Source organism: Myiozetetes cayanensis, unplaced genomic scaffold (assembly GCF_022539395.1).
Source record: "Myiozetetes cayanensis isolate MyiCay16 unplaced genomic scaffold, myiCay2020 scf1, whole genome shotgun sequence".
Taxonomy (NCBI): Eukaryota; Metazoa; Chordata; class Aves; order Passeriformes; family Tyrannidae; genus Myiozetetes; species Myiozetetes cayanensis.
Window position 1 is genome coordinate 125,505,899 of NW_026086604.1, and position 14,146 is coordinate 125,520,044.

The window sequence follows — 14,146 nt, forward strand, 5'->3', positions numbered from 1 at the left end:
GCTGAGCTGCATAAATGTTTCAGATTCAAAATAGACAACTTGAATGGAAACATGCTATTTGCAGAATGAGCCATTTTTTAACTATTAGATATAAAATAATGAAAATTAAATTTAGTGCTTCAGGTATGTGTTAACTAGAAAATTCAGCACACAAGACAGTTCTGAACAACTTCGTAAAATTAACTGTTCTCTAAGAGGCCTTAGTACTTCCCAGCTCCTAGCCACGCTATCCTCAAAGCATTATCAGGGATGCCACCGAAGCCATCACAAGTCACCAGCACAACACACAGAATCCATCAGATGAAAGTGTGACGTAATTTATTAGAAGAGCCCCAATTTTTAAATGACACTGAAAAGATTTTCAAACTGAGTTTTCAAGTTCAAGTTCCCGTGAAAGCTGAATGGTCACAGCTGTAGTCAACAATATAGGTGAAACCGCATGGTAACTCTCACACATAAAAAATAACTCACTATTACTTAGCATCTTTTTATTGAAGTGCAGCACAGATACTCTCCCTGAAACAATATCTTCAAAACATTTAAGAACATAGCTGTCAAAAATATTAAATACATACATTAAAAAAACCCTAAACCACAAATATTTAACAATCTAAGATATATTCACAATGTAATTTCTTCATCATCTACAGAACTTATCTCAAACACTGTAAGAGGATGCAAGTCTGAAAATATATGTATTTTAAACTACCACAGAGCATAGAAAATACAAGAAAACATCCACTAACATTTGGCACAATAGAAATATTGTACCCCAATGGAGAAAACAAGTGTAGTCTTTTGTGTGCCACAGATCATTCTTCATCACAAACTGTGACATTACATCAGAGAGCTGTTGCTCGTGGAACAGCAGCTCTGGTGTTAGTCGGGAAAAACATGCTCAAAGCTTGCAAGCAGGGACACAGTGGTCTGTGAGAACGCATGTTTAGGTACTTAGCAGTTTAATTTAGTTGGATAAGAAACAATGTAATGTTTTCCTGTTGTTAAACATTGCCATCTGTATCTCTGGCACACAAATTAAAAAAAGAAGGGTGTGACCATTAAAAGTACGTGTCCTGAGATTTCCTTCTTCAGGGGGCAAAGAGGTTAAAATGGAAAAGCTGATCTGTATATAAATCAGGAACACATGTGGTAATGAGAACAAACAGCAGCCAACAGGCAGGCGGGGAGGACTTCTCCAGGCAGGCAACAAAATACCATCTACTGGAAAAGGGAAGGAAGCAACTGATTTTCATTTTGAAATTGGTAAATTTAACCAATTCTATTAAGTCTTCAAGATTATTTAAGGACTCATAATTAACTCTGAGTTTTAAAACTTGGTTTCACAGAAAAGCTGCCTGTCCAGTACTGCAGAGCAGCATTGCTTTAGCGTTAATATTGGTTTCTATCTATACAAAATCAGAGGAGATCATAACACGAGTAACAAGATCTATGTGTAACTGAGAGAAATAACAAAACAGTGCAGACATGCTAGACTTCCTCCTAAAGTTATGAAATGTTTGTGTCTGCAGCCTACCTACTGGAAGTAGATACCAACAGCCAGTCCCCTACTCAGGCTGAAACAGTTGCTTGATTTCTTTGGAGATAAACAGAATATTTGACATATTAAGTTACAGTTCATTTAAAGCTAAGAAATATATCACAGTTGTGAATAATAATCCATTTGATACACCAGTGGTAGGCCCCCAAAATATTAAGCTGATCAAAATAAGTCTTGATCTTCCCTTTAAGACTTATTCCTCAACAGAGGCGGAGAAAATAAAGAAAACATTATGGATCACAAAGCACTGAATTTTCAAGGGTAAAGTCATACCAAAATCTTGATAAATTATCATTGATGTCGTAGGTGAGCAATCGGTCAGGAACGTCACTATGGGTGCCCTGCACTGCTAACACATGTGGTGCCAGGGCAAAGGGTACGTCGCTCAGCAGGTCTGACATGAAAGGGCTGCTTTCCAAATTTTGACTCCTTTGATTTCCCGCCTCTGCACTTGGTACAGTCAACTGCGATCTCTAAAGAGAACAGAAGAACAGACATTTAGACATTATAAATCAGGCAACTGCGGCTTTGTACTTAGAACCACAATGACCTACTAATAAAGGGAAACAAAACAAACAAAAAATAAATAAAAGCACATTCAGAGTTCAGTTCAGGTAGATCTAAAATAGCAGTTCTCAATACACGTTGATATAATTCTTTGGCTCAGGTCAACCTGATTTAAGGCTAAACAAACAATAGATCTTTTGGAATGATTACTGAGGTATCTCCACCTAATGTTGCTCTGCATTTATATATAAAATATATATAATCCTCTCAGCACATGGCTGGTGGAATTTTTGTCATTATGTTCAGTCTTGTTTAGGGGAAATTACTTCATATAATTCCTTTCATAAATGATGAAGCTCCATCTTCTGTTCCCCCTCTGCCTTTTCAGAAATTGTCCAACAAAGGCATGACTTTCATGATAAAAACACTCCTATCCCAGTTATTTCAAAATATTAATGATGTGTTGCTTTCCAATTTGAAATAGAATTGCACAACTGGCTGTCCTTTATATGGCAATGCATTGCCAAGTATGTTCTTTACAGAATAACACAGCTGAAACTTCAAAAAAACCCAACAGCAACCCCTGAAACAAAACCAACAATGAAATAAAGAAATCATACAGAAGAAATCAACACAATTTACAGAAAATGCCAGCTGATCAGACGCTGGACCCAATAGACTTGTAAGCTTTGATACTGACCTGCCAATAGGACCTTATTATGTGTTTATCCTAAAACTTTTACCATTTTAAAAACACAGAAAAGACTATTTACTCTGCCTCTAGAAATCAAATTCAATTTGTTTTACTATTTATAGCAATAAAATGCTAAAGAAAGTCATAGCTCACACATCAGGCACCTATAATGTCATTCTTGACCAATAACAGGCTCTCAGCGACCTGATCTAGTGAAAGGTGTCCCTGCCCACAGCACGAGGACTGGAACTAGATGATCTTTAAGATCCCTTCCAACCCAAACCATTCTATGATTCTTTAATCTCTGGGAGTAAGATGTTTGTTATAAGGATTTATATTTTATATCAGCAAACATACAGAAATATTTAGTAATTTGTTCAAAATTCACATCAGAGCCACAAACATAGAAATTAATTTCTGATTGCAGTCCTATTTTCTTCCTTTCAACCCACCACACTCGAAACACATAAAAATCCAAAGATTACACTTTATTAGGGAAGGGAGAGCACCAAAAGCTTTAAACACTAATTTGGTGTTCAGCAGATCACATGAGTTAAATGGATCTAATTGTATGGAAGTTGCTTTCATCTTAAATTATTCCATGATTTTTAGAGGAGTTGTGCTGGAGTTGAATGTCACAGATCACGGCTGTTACAGAGAACAGGTTGTTGCTGTTTGACAGAGGGACAGTTTGGGTGGTGTGATGGCAGTGGGTGCTGCGTTTTCTAGCCTGGAGTATGTAGCACAGCTAAGCATTTAGCCAGAGAAAAGACACTCATCCTCCTTCCCAAAGGAAGGACTGGATTTGACTTGAACAAAACCTGAGTACTAGTCATTCCTTACACAACCCAAGATTTCATCTAGTAGGACAGATAAACCAACACTAAACCTTCCATTAACCTGACAACAATGAAGCAGATACTCTTGCCAACCTAAGCCTATTCAGAGCCAGTACTTTTCCTGGGTGATGGAGGAAGCACACTCCTCCACAAGCTACTGAGACAGGAGGGGTTAGTGGTGCTGCACACTCTGAACTCATTTGGAATCTTTTGTTCATACTTGCAATGATTTGAAACCTAAAGCATAAAATAAACTTCCCAAGATCTATCACTATCATATACCAGGATAATGATGTAAAATTTCCGAAGGTTAAGTTTATTAAAAGGAATGACTGCTACATGGCTGCCACTAACCTTACTGGTTATGATCCAAGACAAAGAGGAGTTACATTATCTAACACTACTGTAATACCAGCACGTCTGTACTACATAATTCCTACAGCTACAGTTTTACAGATGTTTCTTCTTGTTCTTTATTTCTCCTCGCTTTCCTTTTCTCAGTTCTCTATTCTTAGGAGTAGCTAACAGCTCTTCATAAAGCTACACACAACAGCAGAGGCAGGAGTTGATAAAGAAGATTTCTTTTGGCTTTCCCTACTGATTCTGGTATCTTTAGTGGGCAGAGAAAATAGGAAAGCTAGCAGGGAAGTCAGGAAGATAGCCTGTGTAGTTCTACTACCCAGCTTTCGAAGCTCTGAGCAAAAAAGCCATGGGCAATAGCACCGTAAGTCTGTAAGTTCAAGAGAAACCTTAAAATCTCTTATACTTTTCTAATGAGCCCAGTTATCTCCAAGATGAAGATGAGCAGCTCTTACATTAAAAGATATATTAGCTTCTATAGCTGCTCATTGATAATACTTAGAGGGAAGTCTTCCTTCTTGTCAGGGCCAAATAGGCTCAAGGTATGCAACACAACAAAATTCACACACAACTTCTGCTATAGACATATTCTATTGCAAAGAGCACCGCCAAACACACAGGACATTTATTTATGTTAATGATATTTATCTGAAAGAACAGCCCACAACACTTCAAATAAGTACTTAAGTTTGTAGCTACGGTACACTTAAAAACTGCCCTTAATTTCTACGCTGCATGAATTTTTCACATTCCCTCCTGAAAGAAATAACCCATGGATCATTTATTGAGGTGCTGGTATTTGCTTGTATTACATCATTCCCATACTCTGAGGGGGAGCCAGAAAGCTCCAAAGGAAAAACAGGGTTACATTGAGGAATCAATTAAACAAGAGCTTCAAAGAGCCTTCTGCCTCCATCTGTTCCCACGTTCCAGGGCCTTACTAACTGTCCTCTCTATTCCCATCGCTCAGATGATAATCAGAAATCCCTAGAATCTAATGTTTATTTTGACTGGAAAATTATACTTTTATGAACACCTGTTTATATCTTAATTGTCCCACAAGCCAGATGAACATGATTTACACATGATGTACGCAGCAGATACGTGTATTGACAGTGATAGAGCAAGAACCAGCTTTTCTTATTCCCAAGTCCCATTCCATATTTGAAAGCAAGACTGGAGTGAGGAAGGATGAATTACACTAGAATTATTTTACTGTTAAAGTATCATTTTACCATACTCAATCTCTGCTTACTATCACTGAGGTTCTTAATAGTCTACAGATTCTGACACTATTTGAATAGTATCATAAACAAAGCCTGAAATGGCTGAGAGCAACATTGTACAGATAAGTCATGAACAAAGAAAAGTGTCAATATAACAAATGCCATAATCTGATCTTAGATCCAATGGTCTTTGAGTGCCACTTTACCCAACCCCTCACGAGGAGGTCTTGGACCCAATATGACAAGATCAGTTTACTGCATAAATGGAAAAGGAGTCGAGATTTCCTATTTCAGTTTCACACATAAACTACTACTGTCTCTCCCATGAAAAATAGCTATTTTTCATGATCTTGAAAAGTTCACATTCACTTTTTAATTTTTAACAAGTCACATTTTATATTACTTTCATTGGACTGATATTCCAACAAATTATGTAATGGGAAAACCAGAAAACCTAGGGAAGACAATCCATTAGTTCAGTGTGAAAAACCCAAACCTGGGTTAACCAAAGTTAACCTGGAAAGTTAAATGAAAATAGGCTGCAGCAAACTTGTTGTATTTTCAGTTTAACTCCTTGAATATTGTGGAGCCCATCCCTTTATCTAGCACACAGTGTGCCATAGATGTTGCATCATATATTATATTATCTATTAGGTATCTATATACAAAGAAAAGAGCTTCAGCTCTGAAGAATTCAGGTTTCAAGAAGTAATTTTTCAGTTCTGCCTAGTGCAGTCATTAGAGGCAGTAATGACTCTTTAGCCCTTGGCTATGCTAGGCTATTTGTGAGCACTCCTGCAGTGATATTTAGATATTGGCTTCATGGGCAAGATTCTACCAAACAAGACATACTTTTGTGCTTCCAAACCATAAAGATATCCTTTAAATGAGCTAAGACATATTTCCTTCATATGCTGGAGAAGCCACAGGAGTGAAAAGACCTTGACGAAGCAGACTTTCATAGCACCCGTGGTAACGTAATGAAGAACTGGACACTCCAACAGAGAACATCAGTCAGCCCTCGGTGCTGAGGTCACCCAAGCTGCTTCCAATGCAAACACCAGCACAAAGCAATGTGATGCAACCAAAGTCAAGGTTATGAAATGGCTTATGCTTTCCTGCATGCATTCTTCAAGCGTATATAGAACTGCAAGACCTAGAGAATTTGATATCCCACATTAGTCACGCTGGTTTCTACTTAAATGTCTAACTTACTTATCCAGAATACAATCCATTCAGAGCATATTATCTGGACATTAGCTAAACTAAGCACTGCCAAATGGTATGACACACAATCCTGTTATGAGAAATATTAATTGAATGGACCGAGAAGATCCACCGATTTACGTTTCACCAAACACCAGGGAGTTAAAAGAATCAGTTAAAATTACATGAAGTGTGGCAATAAAATTTAATTCAAATAAGCAAGGTGTCTCCTTCATTACTGGTTTACAATCCAAATGAACAGGGATAAAAGAAATGCTATGTAAATATATATGGTAGCTGGCCACTAAATACTTATTGCAGTCTGGCAGCAAGGGTGTTAGATGTTATTTTGAAACTAACAAAGTACAAAATTATCCTCTAAAGGAAGTTATTCCTTTTTGCTCTTTTTAAAAAGATGTTTCTCAGCTTCCTTTAAAAAACATCTAATTTGCTTCATGTCTTTGTATTAACCATAAAGTCTGCCAAGAGTCTCGTAAAGGTGAAAAAATGCATAGTTTACAATGTACTGAGAAGCTATGAAGCAGAATCAAAGATCAGTGTTAGCAATATTATCATCCAAACCACTGAACTAGGTTTTCTATCGAAAAGTGATTAATTTAAAAAACCTTTGTACTTTCTGTAAAAAACGGTGGTCTTTTTAGCAGAAACAGACCAATTTTTCTTTAAAAAAGAACCTTGAGAAACAAACAGTACCTTCAGTCTTCCAGAATATTTAGTAAACATCCAGCAATATCATCATTATGACAGAGATCTGCCATGCTACTGGTGAAATAGAAGAATTATCCTTATTTCAGGCTATTTCATGGTATTACAGGAAATATTGTATCATAAGGTATCTCAGAATTTATTTAGCATTCTGCAGTAATTTTTTGATGTATCTAGAAATGGAAATTGTCTTATGGGATTGTTCTTCCAATTTTGTTTCAGTTGATGCTTTTCAGGGTACTTCACTGGACCTTCTCAGAAAATCTGTAGGAATTCCAGAGTGACTATCTCCACTGACAACAATGATTCACTTTTTGAATAAGAATGGAAATGGCAAAGATGAACAGAGGGGAAAAGAAAAATGACTCACAAGGTTTGTATCCAAAAATTTAGGAGAAGAGAATCACAGAACAATATAGGTTGGAAAAGACCTCCAAGATCATTGAGTCCAACCTTTGACTGTTCACCAGATTGTCAACTAGATCATGGCACTAAGAGCCACATCCAGTCATCACCTGAAAACCTCCAGGGACAGTGACTCCACTACCTCCCTGAGCAGTCCATTCCAATGTCTAATCACCCTTTCCATGAAAAAATTCTTTCAGATGTCCAAATAGGATCAATAAAACCTTGCTAGCGGTGGTCAAAGTGCATGACATGATAGGTTTTAAGTGCCACAAAAAAACCCAGCCCAAAACATTAGCAGTAAAACACCCCAAGAAACCAGTAAGTATGTGACCTACATCCTAATCAACTGTAAGAAGGGAATAAAACTACCTTGACAAGCACAACACAGGTGCCCCTGAGACGGTCCAGAAAACCACACGTGAATAATGAGAGCTGCTATTCTGTTGAGGCTCGTTCAAAAGTTTAGTCAGCATCTCCTCCAGGGACTCAAGAAAAAAGTTATTCCTAGCTGGGAGAGCAAAATTAATGTAAGAAGTGCTGGAGATCTCGCAGTAGATTGTTGCTATATCCAAACACTTTCTGGTCCCTTGCTTGCTTTCTTAGCAGAAATGCAATGGCTGGGATTGTTTTACTGGCCAAAGATTGGTGTTGTCAGGGGTTGCAATCGAGCAGACTTACAGGCCAAAAGCTTCAGTCTAAGATTGAGTCCTTGGAGAGGGTTTTAGAAGCAAAGAATGGTTATCAATGGCAATCAGCTTTCCCATTTGCTTTGGGCTCTTGTTTCCAAGCCTCTTATGCCTCTCATTCTGTGATACAGCAGTGATTCGTCTTTCTTAAAGAGCTCCTGCTACCTGTACAAATTTATTTTATTGCTGTTCAGAGCAAAACAGAATCAGATTTTTAAAAAAGCATTTAAGAATATTTTTACTGATTTGTGACATACATTTTAGACATTCTTCTTTCTCCTCTAAAGCATGCTTTTCAGCTCTTTGTTAGATTAGAATGGAATCAAGGTCAGGCTACTGTTACTGAAATCTTAAAGAAAAAATTCTAAAGAAATGGTGAAAAGTATTTCCAACATTCTACAGTTTTTTTGTTATTACAGCAAAGTTCTGACACAGTATCCTGGTCTGCAAAGAACAGTAGTGGAATCTTTGCTAAACCACACTTTAAGTATTAATAATGATGTATATTTTTATACCCTTATTGGCAATAAAGCAATTAGAAAAGTGTAATTACAGGAACAATTCTATAATTTGAATGTAGAATAAACTTGCTGTAGTTATTATGTGCTTCTTGCCCTCTCAAACAGCTATAAAACTGTTACTCTGCAAAGGGTAAGAACTACAAGGTTGACATTTGAACTCTGGATACTCTGAATGTTCCAGAGTTAAACTGTGTTAGTTAAATTATCCTAGTAAATACTAGAGATGCCTGTGAGTTTTTTTATGAGTTTACAGAACATAATTCTACCCTGAAAAGTATTCTTAAGTACCACAAAAGACTTCATATCTAATGTCGAAACCAGCTATCTCATTTGTTCATCCTAGAAGAAATACACTGGGGGTTTTTGTTAACAATTTTGTAATCTCAAACCAGTACAAGATGAAGGTTCTATTTTTACTCAATTCCCTATAATAACAATTTGGCACAGAAAACATTGTGGAGGGGCTAGTGACTTAGTGAATTTAGCAAATATATTGAACTTAATATAACCAAAATTGTATAATGTTATTTTTATTTCATATTCATACTTTTACTCCTTTATTCCTAACTCCTTTTATTTATTTAATTCAATAATTGTTTGAAGACAGAGAACCAGAACATCTCAAATGTGGGCATCCATAATGAGAAAACATAAAACTATAAACAAACAGGGATAAGATGCAACATGAAAAAAAGGCTCAAACCTAAGAGAAAGCAGAAATAAGAAGGAAGCAGAAAAGGATTCTAAATCTTTATTAAAAATGCTAAGTCTTAATTTCTCTCCATTAACTAAAGTAATTATGCTCTTTCCTTCTATCCCAACCAATTTCAGCACTTTTGAATATGATAATCGAAAAGCTGCATCAGCATTTATGCCCCCTCAGTAACAGGGTTCCTATTCTTGCTGCCTCTCTGTCCCTGTCTGGAGGCCCCTGAGCTTTGGGCACTGTCTTTACAGGTGAATTTTGGACAACATTTCCCTCTGCAACATGAATATTGTGATAAGAATTATCTTAAAAGAAAGAGAGAGGTGTGGGTTCAGTAAGGAACAGTGTAGTTCCTCTGTTCCTTCAAAGTACTATGCAAGCTATTCATAGCAAAGATCTCATACATTATAATAAGTAACATGAACAATATTCAGCACATTGTGCTTCTGTCAGTGCCGGGAAATGGTACTAACTAGGCCAGATTTCTTTTTCTCTTTTTCCTGTAGCATGTATGATGGAAGATTAAAAGGTTCATGAAAATTACTATAGCGAGTGAATTGCAAGCCAGAAGAATTGTAATTGAAAATGCAGGCAGCTCTAGCCATCCAGAAGTGCATTCCACACCACCAAAAATCAGAAGTCAAGGACAAGTCAATATATTGCAAAATGAACGGACAAGTCTGCTAAATGCTGATAATGGATTTGTTTTGTAACATCACTGTCATCCAGAAGCAAAAAGTACTTACATTTATTTTGCTGCTGCCTTCACGATGCACTACAAAACTCAGATAACTGAGTTTCAGTATAGCCAGAGAATAAACTAGGAAATTATTTTAAGATAAAGTTTTAATTGCATATTGAAATAAAGAGCACTTAAATAATCTGTTTTAATTTAGCAGCTACATTTGGTTGATGTAGTTAGTGATGACAAGATTTTGAGATTGTCTCTACTGCTTCAAGCAAAAAATATCCTGAAGACTTTTTGGGAAGCTGATGTCCTGAATAGCAGGAGCTTAGACAAACTGGGTCTCTGCATCCATGTCTCTCTACCTCTTGTTCCCAACCCCTGCTACTGTAGAAGCTCCAACAGGGTAACCTGCTGTGGCAGGACAAAGATGACAGCTTCTCTGAGATGGTAGATGCCCATGAAGCAGAAACTCTAAAATGAGTGTTAATATGGCATTCTGTCATTATTCTACTAAGTGTATGAAAATCCAAGTATTTGAATGTGAAAGAAAGCTGTCTACCAAAAAAAAAAAAGAACTTAGACAATTAAACACAGAGAAATAAGAAAATATTACGTAAACATGGTTTCACACAAACATAGAGTCAATAAATTTTTCAGCAAATTAGAATAGGCAAAAGTGTAAACTAGAATTTCTTGTTTTAGAAAAAAAGAAAATCTGGAAATCTCTCCTTGAGTAACTGAGGGAGTCAGCAACATCAGTGAAATGTCTCCCTAGACTGTCAATATCAGTGACAGGAAAAAGACAGAGGAATAACAATTTCCATCAGAGAAAGGGAAATTATCTTGGATTTGGTTTTCAGAAAAGAGGATGAGTAGAGTGAACAAAAAAGAATTACTAGTCTGAATCCAGGTGAAGCTGCCTGGGAACAACATCCTCAGCCATTTCAGGAGTTTTGTTAAGTAACTAAATGCCTGGATCTTCCTAACAGTCTCTCTCCTCAGTCTTGAAGAATATAAATGGACTAACACAGATGTGTGAATAAAAATTGCTGTACTAAGTGATATGTTCTGAGGTTTTTATTGTGCTGCTTAAATGGCAAGCACGTGGCAAGACTAGCAGTATGTTCGGTTTACAAATTTAAAATATTCTAATCCCAGAAAAGGGAATTAGGCAAATATCTCCTAACACTGCTCTCTCCATAGAGATCTGAGTTAGTAAGGAAAAGGAAGGATGGATATTTGACTTTCATTTACTCCATACACAGTCTGTAGCTGGAGCACTTGTCAACACCACCTTCAGTAAACAGGTTACCAGGAGCCAGAGTTTGTAAAGCTTCAGTCTGCAAACAGCAACAAGACTGAGTTGTCCTTAGCACTTACTGCTCAGGCTTTTGAGATTCAGGAATAAAAGTGTGAGGACTCTTAAAGCAGTAAAGGGCAAAACAATTAATTAAGTAAATAAAAGGAAACAAATATTGGTAATTTTTTTCAAGTAAGGTGGCCTCTTTGACCCTCCTGGTTCTCTATGGATGGAAAATAATTGGACCACAATGAAGAGGAAGAAGGGTACTTTTTGGTGGGTTTTTTTGTTGTTTTTTTAAACACAGATCTGTTTTTATCAAGCAGGACTACTAATCACATTACAACACTAGAAACATATTCTTAAAATTTGTAACACCATGGAAGCAAAGAAAAGAAAATCGTAAACAATAAACTTACATTTTATCCTGTCTTTTTAAAAAGTGCTTTAGAACAAAATTTGACTATGTGCTTCCCAATGCACAGTCTTTCACAGAGAGGACAAAAGTTGTGAAGTTCTGGTTTGGTTTTTATAAGGCAAAAATTACATCAATAGTCCATTGTGGTGAAAGGATCAAACCACACTGACAGAAAGTACAGAGAAACATATTCCTGTCTTATCAATATTAACATCCTGGCCTGAAATAGGGCAGTTTTCATGTCATGCTTCCTTTCCATTAAAATGGACTGCCCACTGCTGTTTATGGTGAGTTTTGTGTTTGGTTATTCTTTTTCCCCTGGAAGTGGCAGTGCAAATAACCTAAAGACATTGTTATTTTCCTTACTTGGTGTTTAGAGTAATTATTAATAAGCTACCCTATACTACAGTCTTTCACCCACCATTTCACGCTAATGCATCACGTTGTAAATATCACTGCACCATCAGGCTGTATTCGCACACAATCTCATCAAGTGATGCATGATCTATATTGCATTTTAGATCAATTTTAATATTTGGAAAGCCCAGAAGGGCTGCTCTGAGAGGCAGGATGACTGACCGATCAATTTGTTGACAGCAGCAAAGTGAACCAGCATTACTGGCTTTTAGTCTAACCACACATATTTGGGCAAGAGATGCACAAGAATTAGTAGTTTTATCTGGGGATTAAGCTAGTCAGAAGATCCCAAAATTAGAGAAAGGCTAAGAAACATGATGGGAGCATCTGGGTACCCAGTTTGAGCATCTCCTGCTACAAATAACCAACCAGTGTAACTGAACAAGCACGCAGTTAAGTCAAGCATATGGTGAGTGCCTGCCCAAACTAAAGAGGGAGGTATGCAAATTGTGCTTCTGGATACATGTGCCTCGATCACCATTTTGTGTGTAAGTTCCTTTACCAAAGCCTAGCTCTCAGTGTAAAGAGGCTGAAAATCAGTCCAATTATACTACTTTATGAACTTATTACATGTGGGTACATACATTGTTATTTATAGATGCTAAATTATGAAAATATATCAAGCCTGTGTGTCTGTCGTTCTTTCCCCACAGGATGCGAGTTTTGTCTTCTGTTGCTCAAACCTTACAAATTGTACAAACTGGCTTCAGCACTGACTCCAGACTCCACAGGCAGGGCTGTGGGAGGGATAGATGCTCCAATCCATTTACTATGTTTACATGTATCTGCTGGCCAGACAGAACATTCACATCCCACCTTAAGACTCTAAGGCTTCAATAATTCAAAGTGTTTAAGAGTATTTCACACTTGCAAAGTGCTATAGAAAAGTGCTTTGTAAGACAGCACTGCATTATTTTTTTGAGAATTAACTGTTTTCTCAGTTCAGAGAGGAAGTTGGTGACAACCACGTCAATTCGTATCTCCCAATTCTCACTCAAGTTCCCTATATCTAAAAATATGATGTTTTCCTTTAAGAAAAAGGCAATGGACATAGCATTCTTGATGCTACTGTCATTGCTAAGTATCTGAAATAACCCCAGCCATGTGTCACGTTACACAGATAACAAGCCTAACTATTCACTTCAGAATCGAGAAGAACCCTACAAGATTATAGTCTTGCAAGACACCCCCAGGTCTTACTGGTTGACTCTGCGTCAACAGATCACACAAATCAGAGTTTATAAAATGCTGTTTGTGAGGCCACTGCAACTAATCCTTTGTGAAATGAGAAGGAGACTTTCTCAGGGATGGTCACGTTGCTTACATTTTACATGTGTATGTACATACACCTAATATTTTTATACATAGTATGTACATAAACCCTGCATTGCCCCACTGTTGAGGACAGACAGAAGTCCACTGGTCTGTATGTTCTGGGGATCTTCCTATTATGAAAAGGCCTCTTAAATATTTTGGTCAATTATCAAACAGATAGCAATATGAACATTACAATATCATGAAGCTTTATAAAGTAAATATGTTACTGCACAGTGATAGTTGTAATATGTAATAGTTGTTCTTTTTTTTAGCTGAATGGGCTATTTACCATTGTTCTCAATAAGATCACAACCGTATACTGTGCCTTTCTTATCACATGGCAGCTCTACTTTGCACATAATTTCCATCTGTGGCTGCACATGGATCCTCCCAAAAAACTGCTGGCTATTTACTATCCATGCAAAGGCTGAAGGAAGCTAAGAAACAAGAAAGATCACGTCCATTGCAGCTGCCTACACTAAACACAAGTCATCCTTCTTCAAAGTAATGTTAAAACTTCACTTCTTATAGCTTATGATCATGCATGATAGTTAAGTAAAACACAAGAT

At 37.0% G+C, this 14,146-nt stretch overlaps 1 protein-coding gene across 6 annotated transcripts in view; it reads right to left on the reverse strand.

Annotated features, from left to right (window-relative positions):
- Positions 1-296: 296 nt before the first annotated feature.
- UMAD1 (UBAP1-MVB12-associated (UMA) domain containing 1) overlaps positions 297-14,146 on the reverse strand; it is a 77,428-nt gene continuing 63,578 nt past the window's right edge. For all 6 annotated transcript variants that reach the window (XM_050319899.1, XM_050319926.1, XM_050319880.1 and 3 more), the window contains one exon: positions 297-2,031. In XM_050319899.1, coding sequence (XP_050175856.1) covers positions 1,789-2,031 — 243 coding nt within the window. In that variant the 3' untranslated portion in view covers positions 297-1,788. The remainder of the gene's footprint in view (positions 2,032-14,146) is intronic.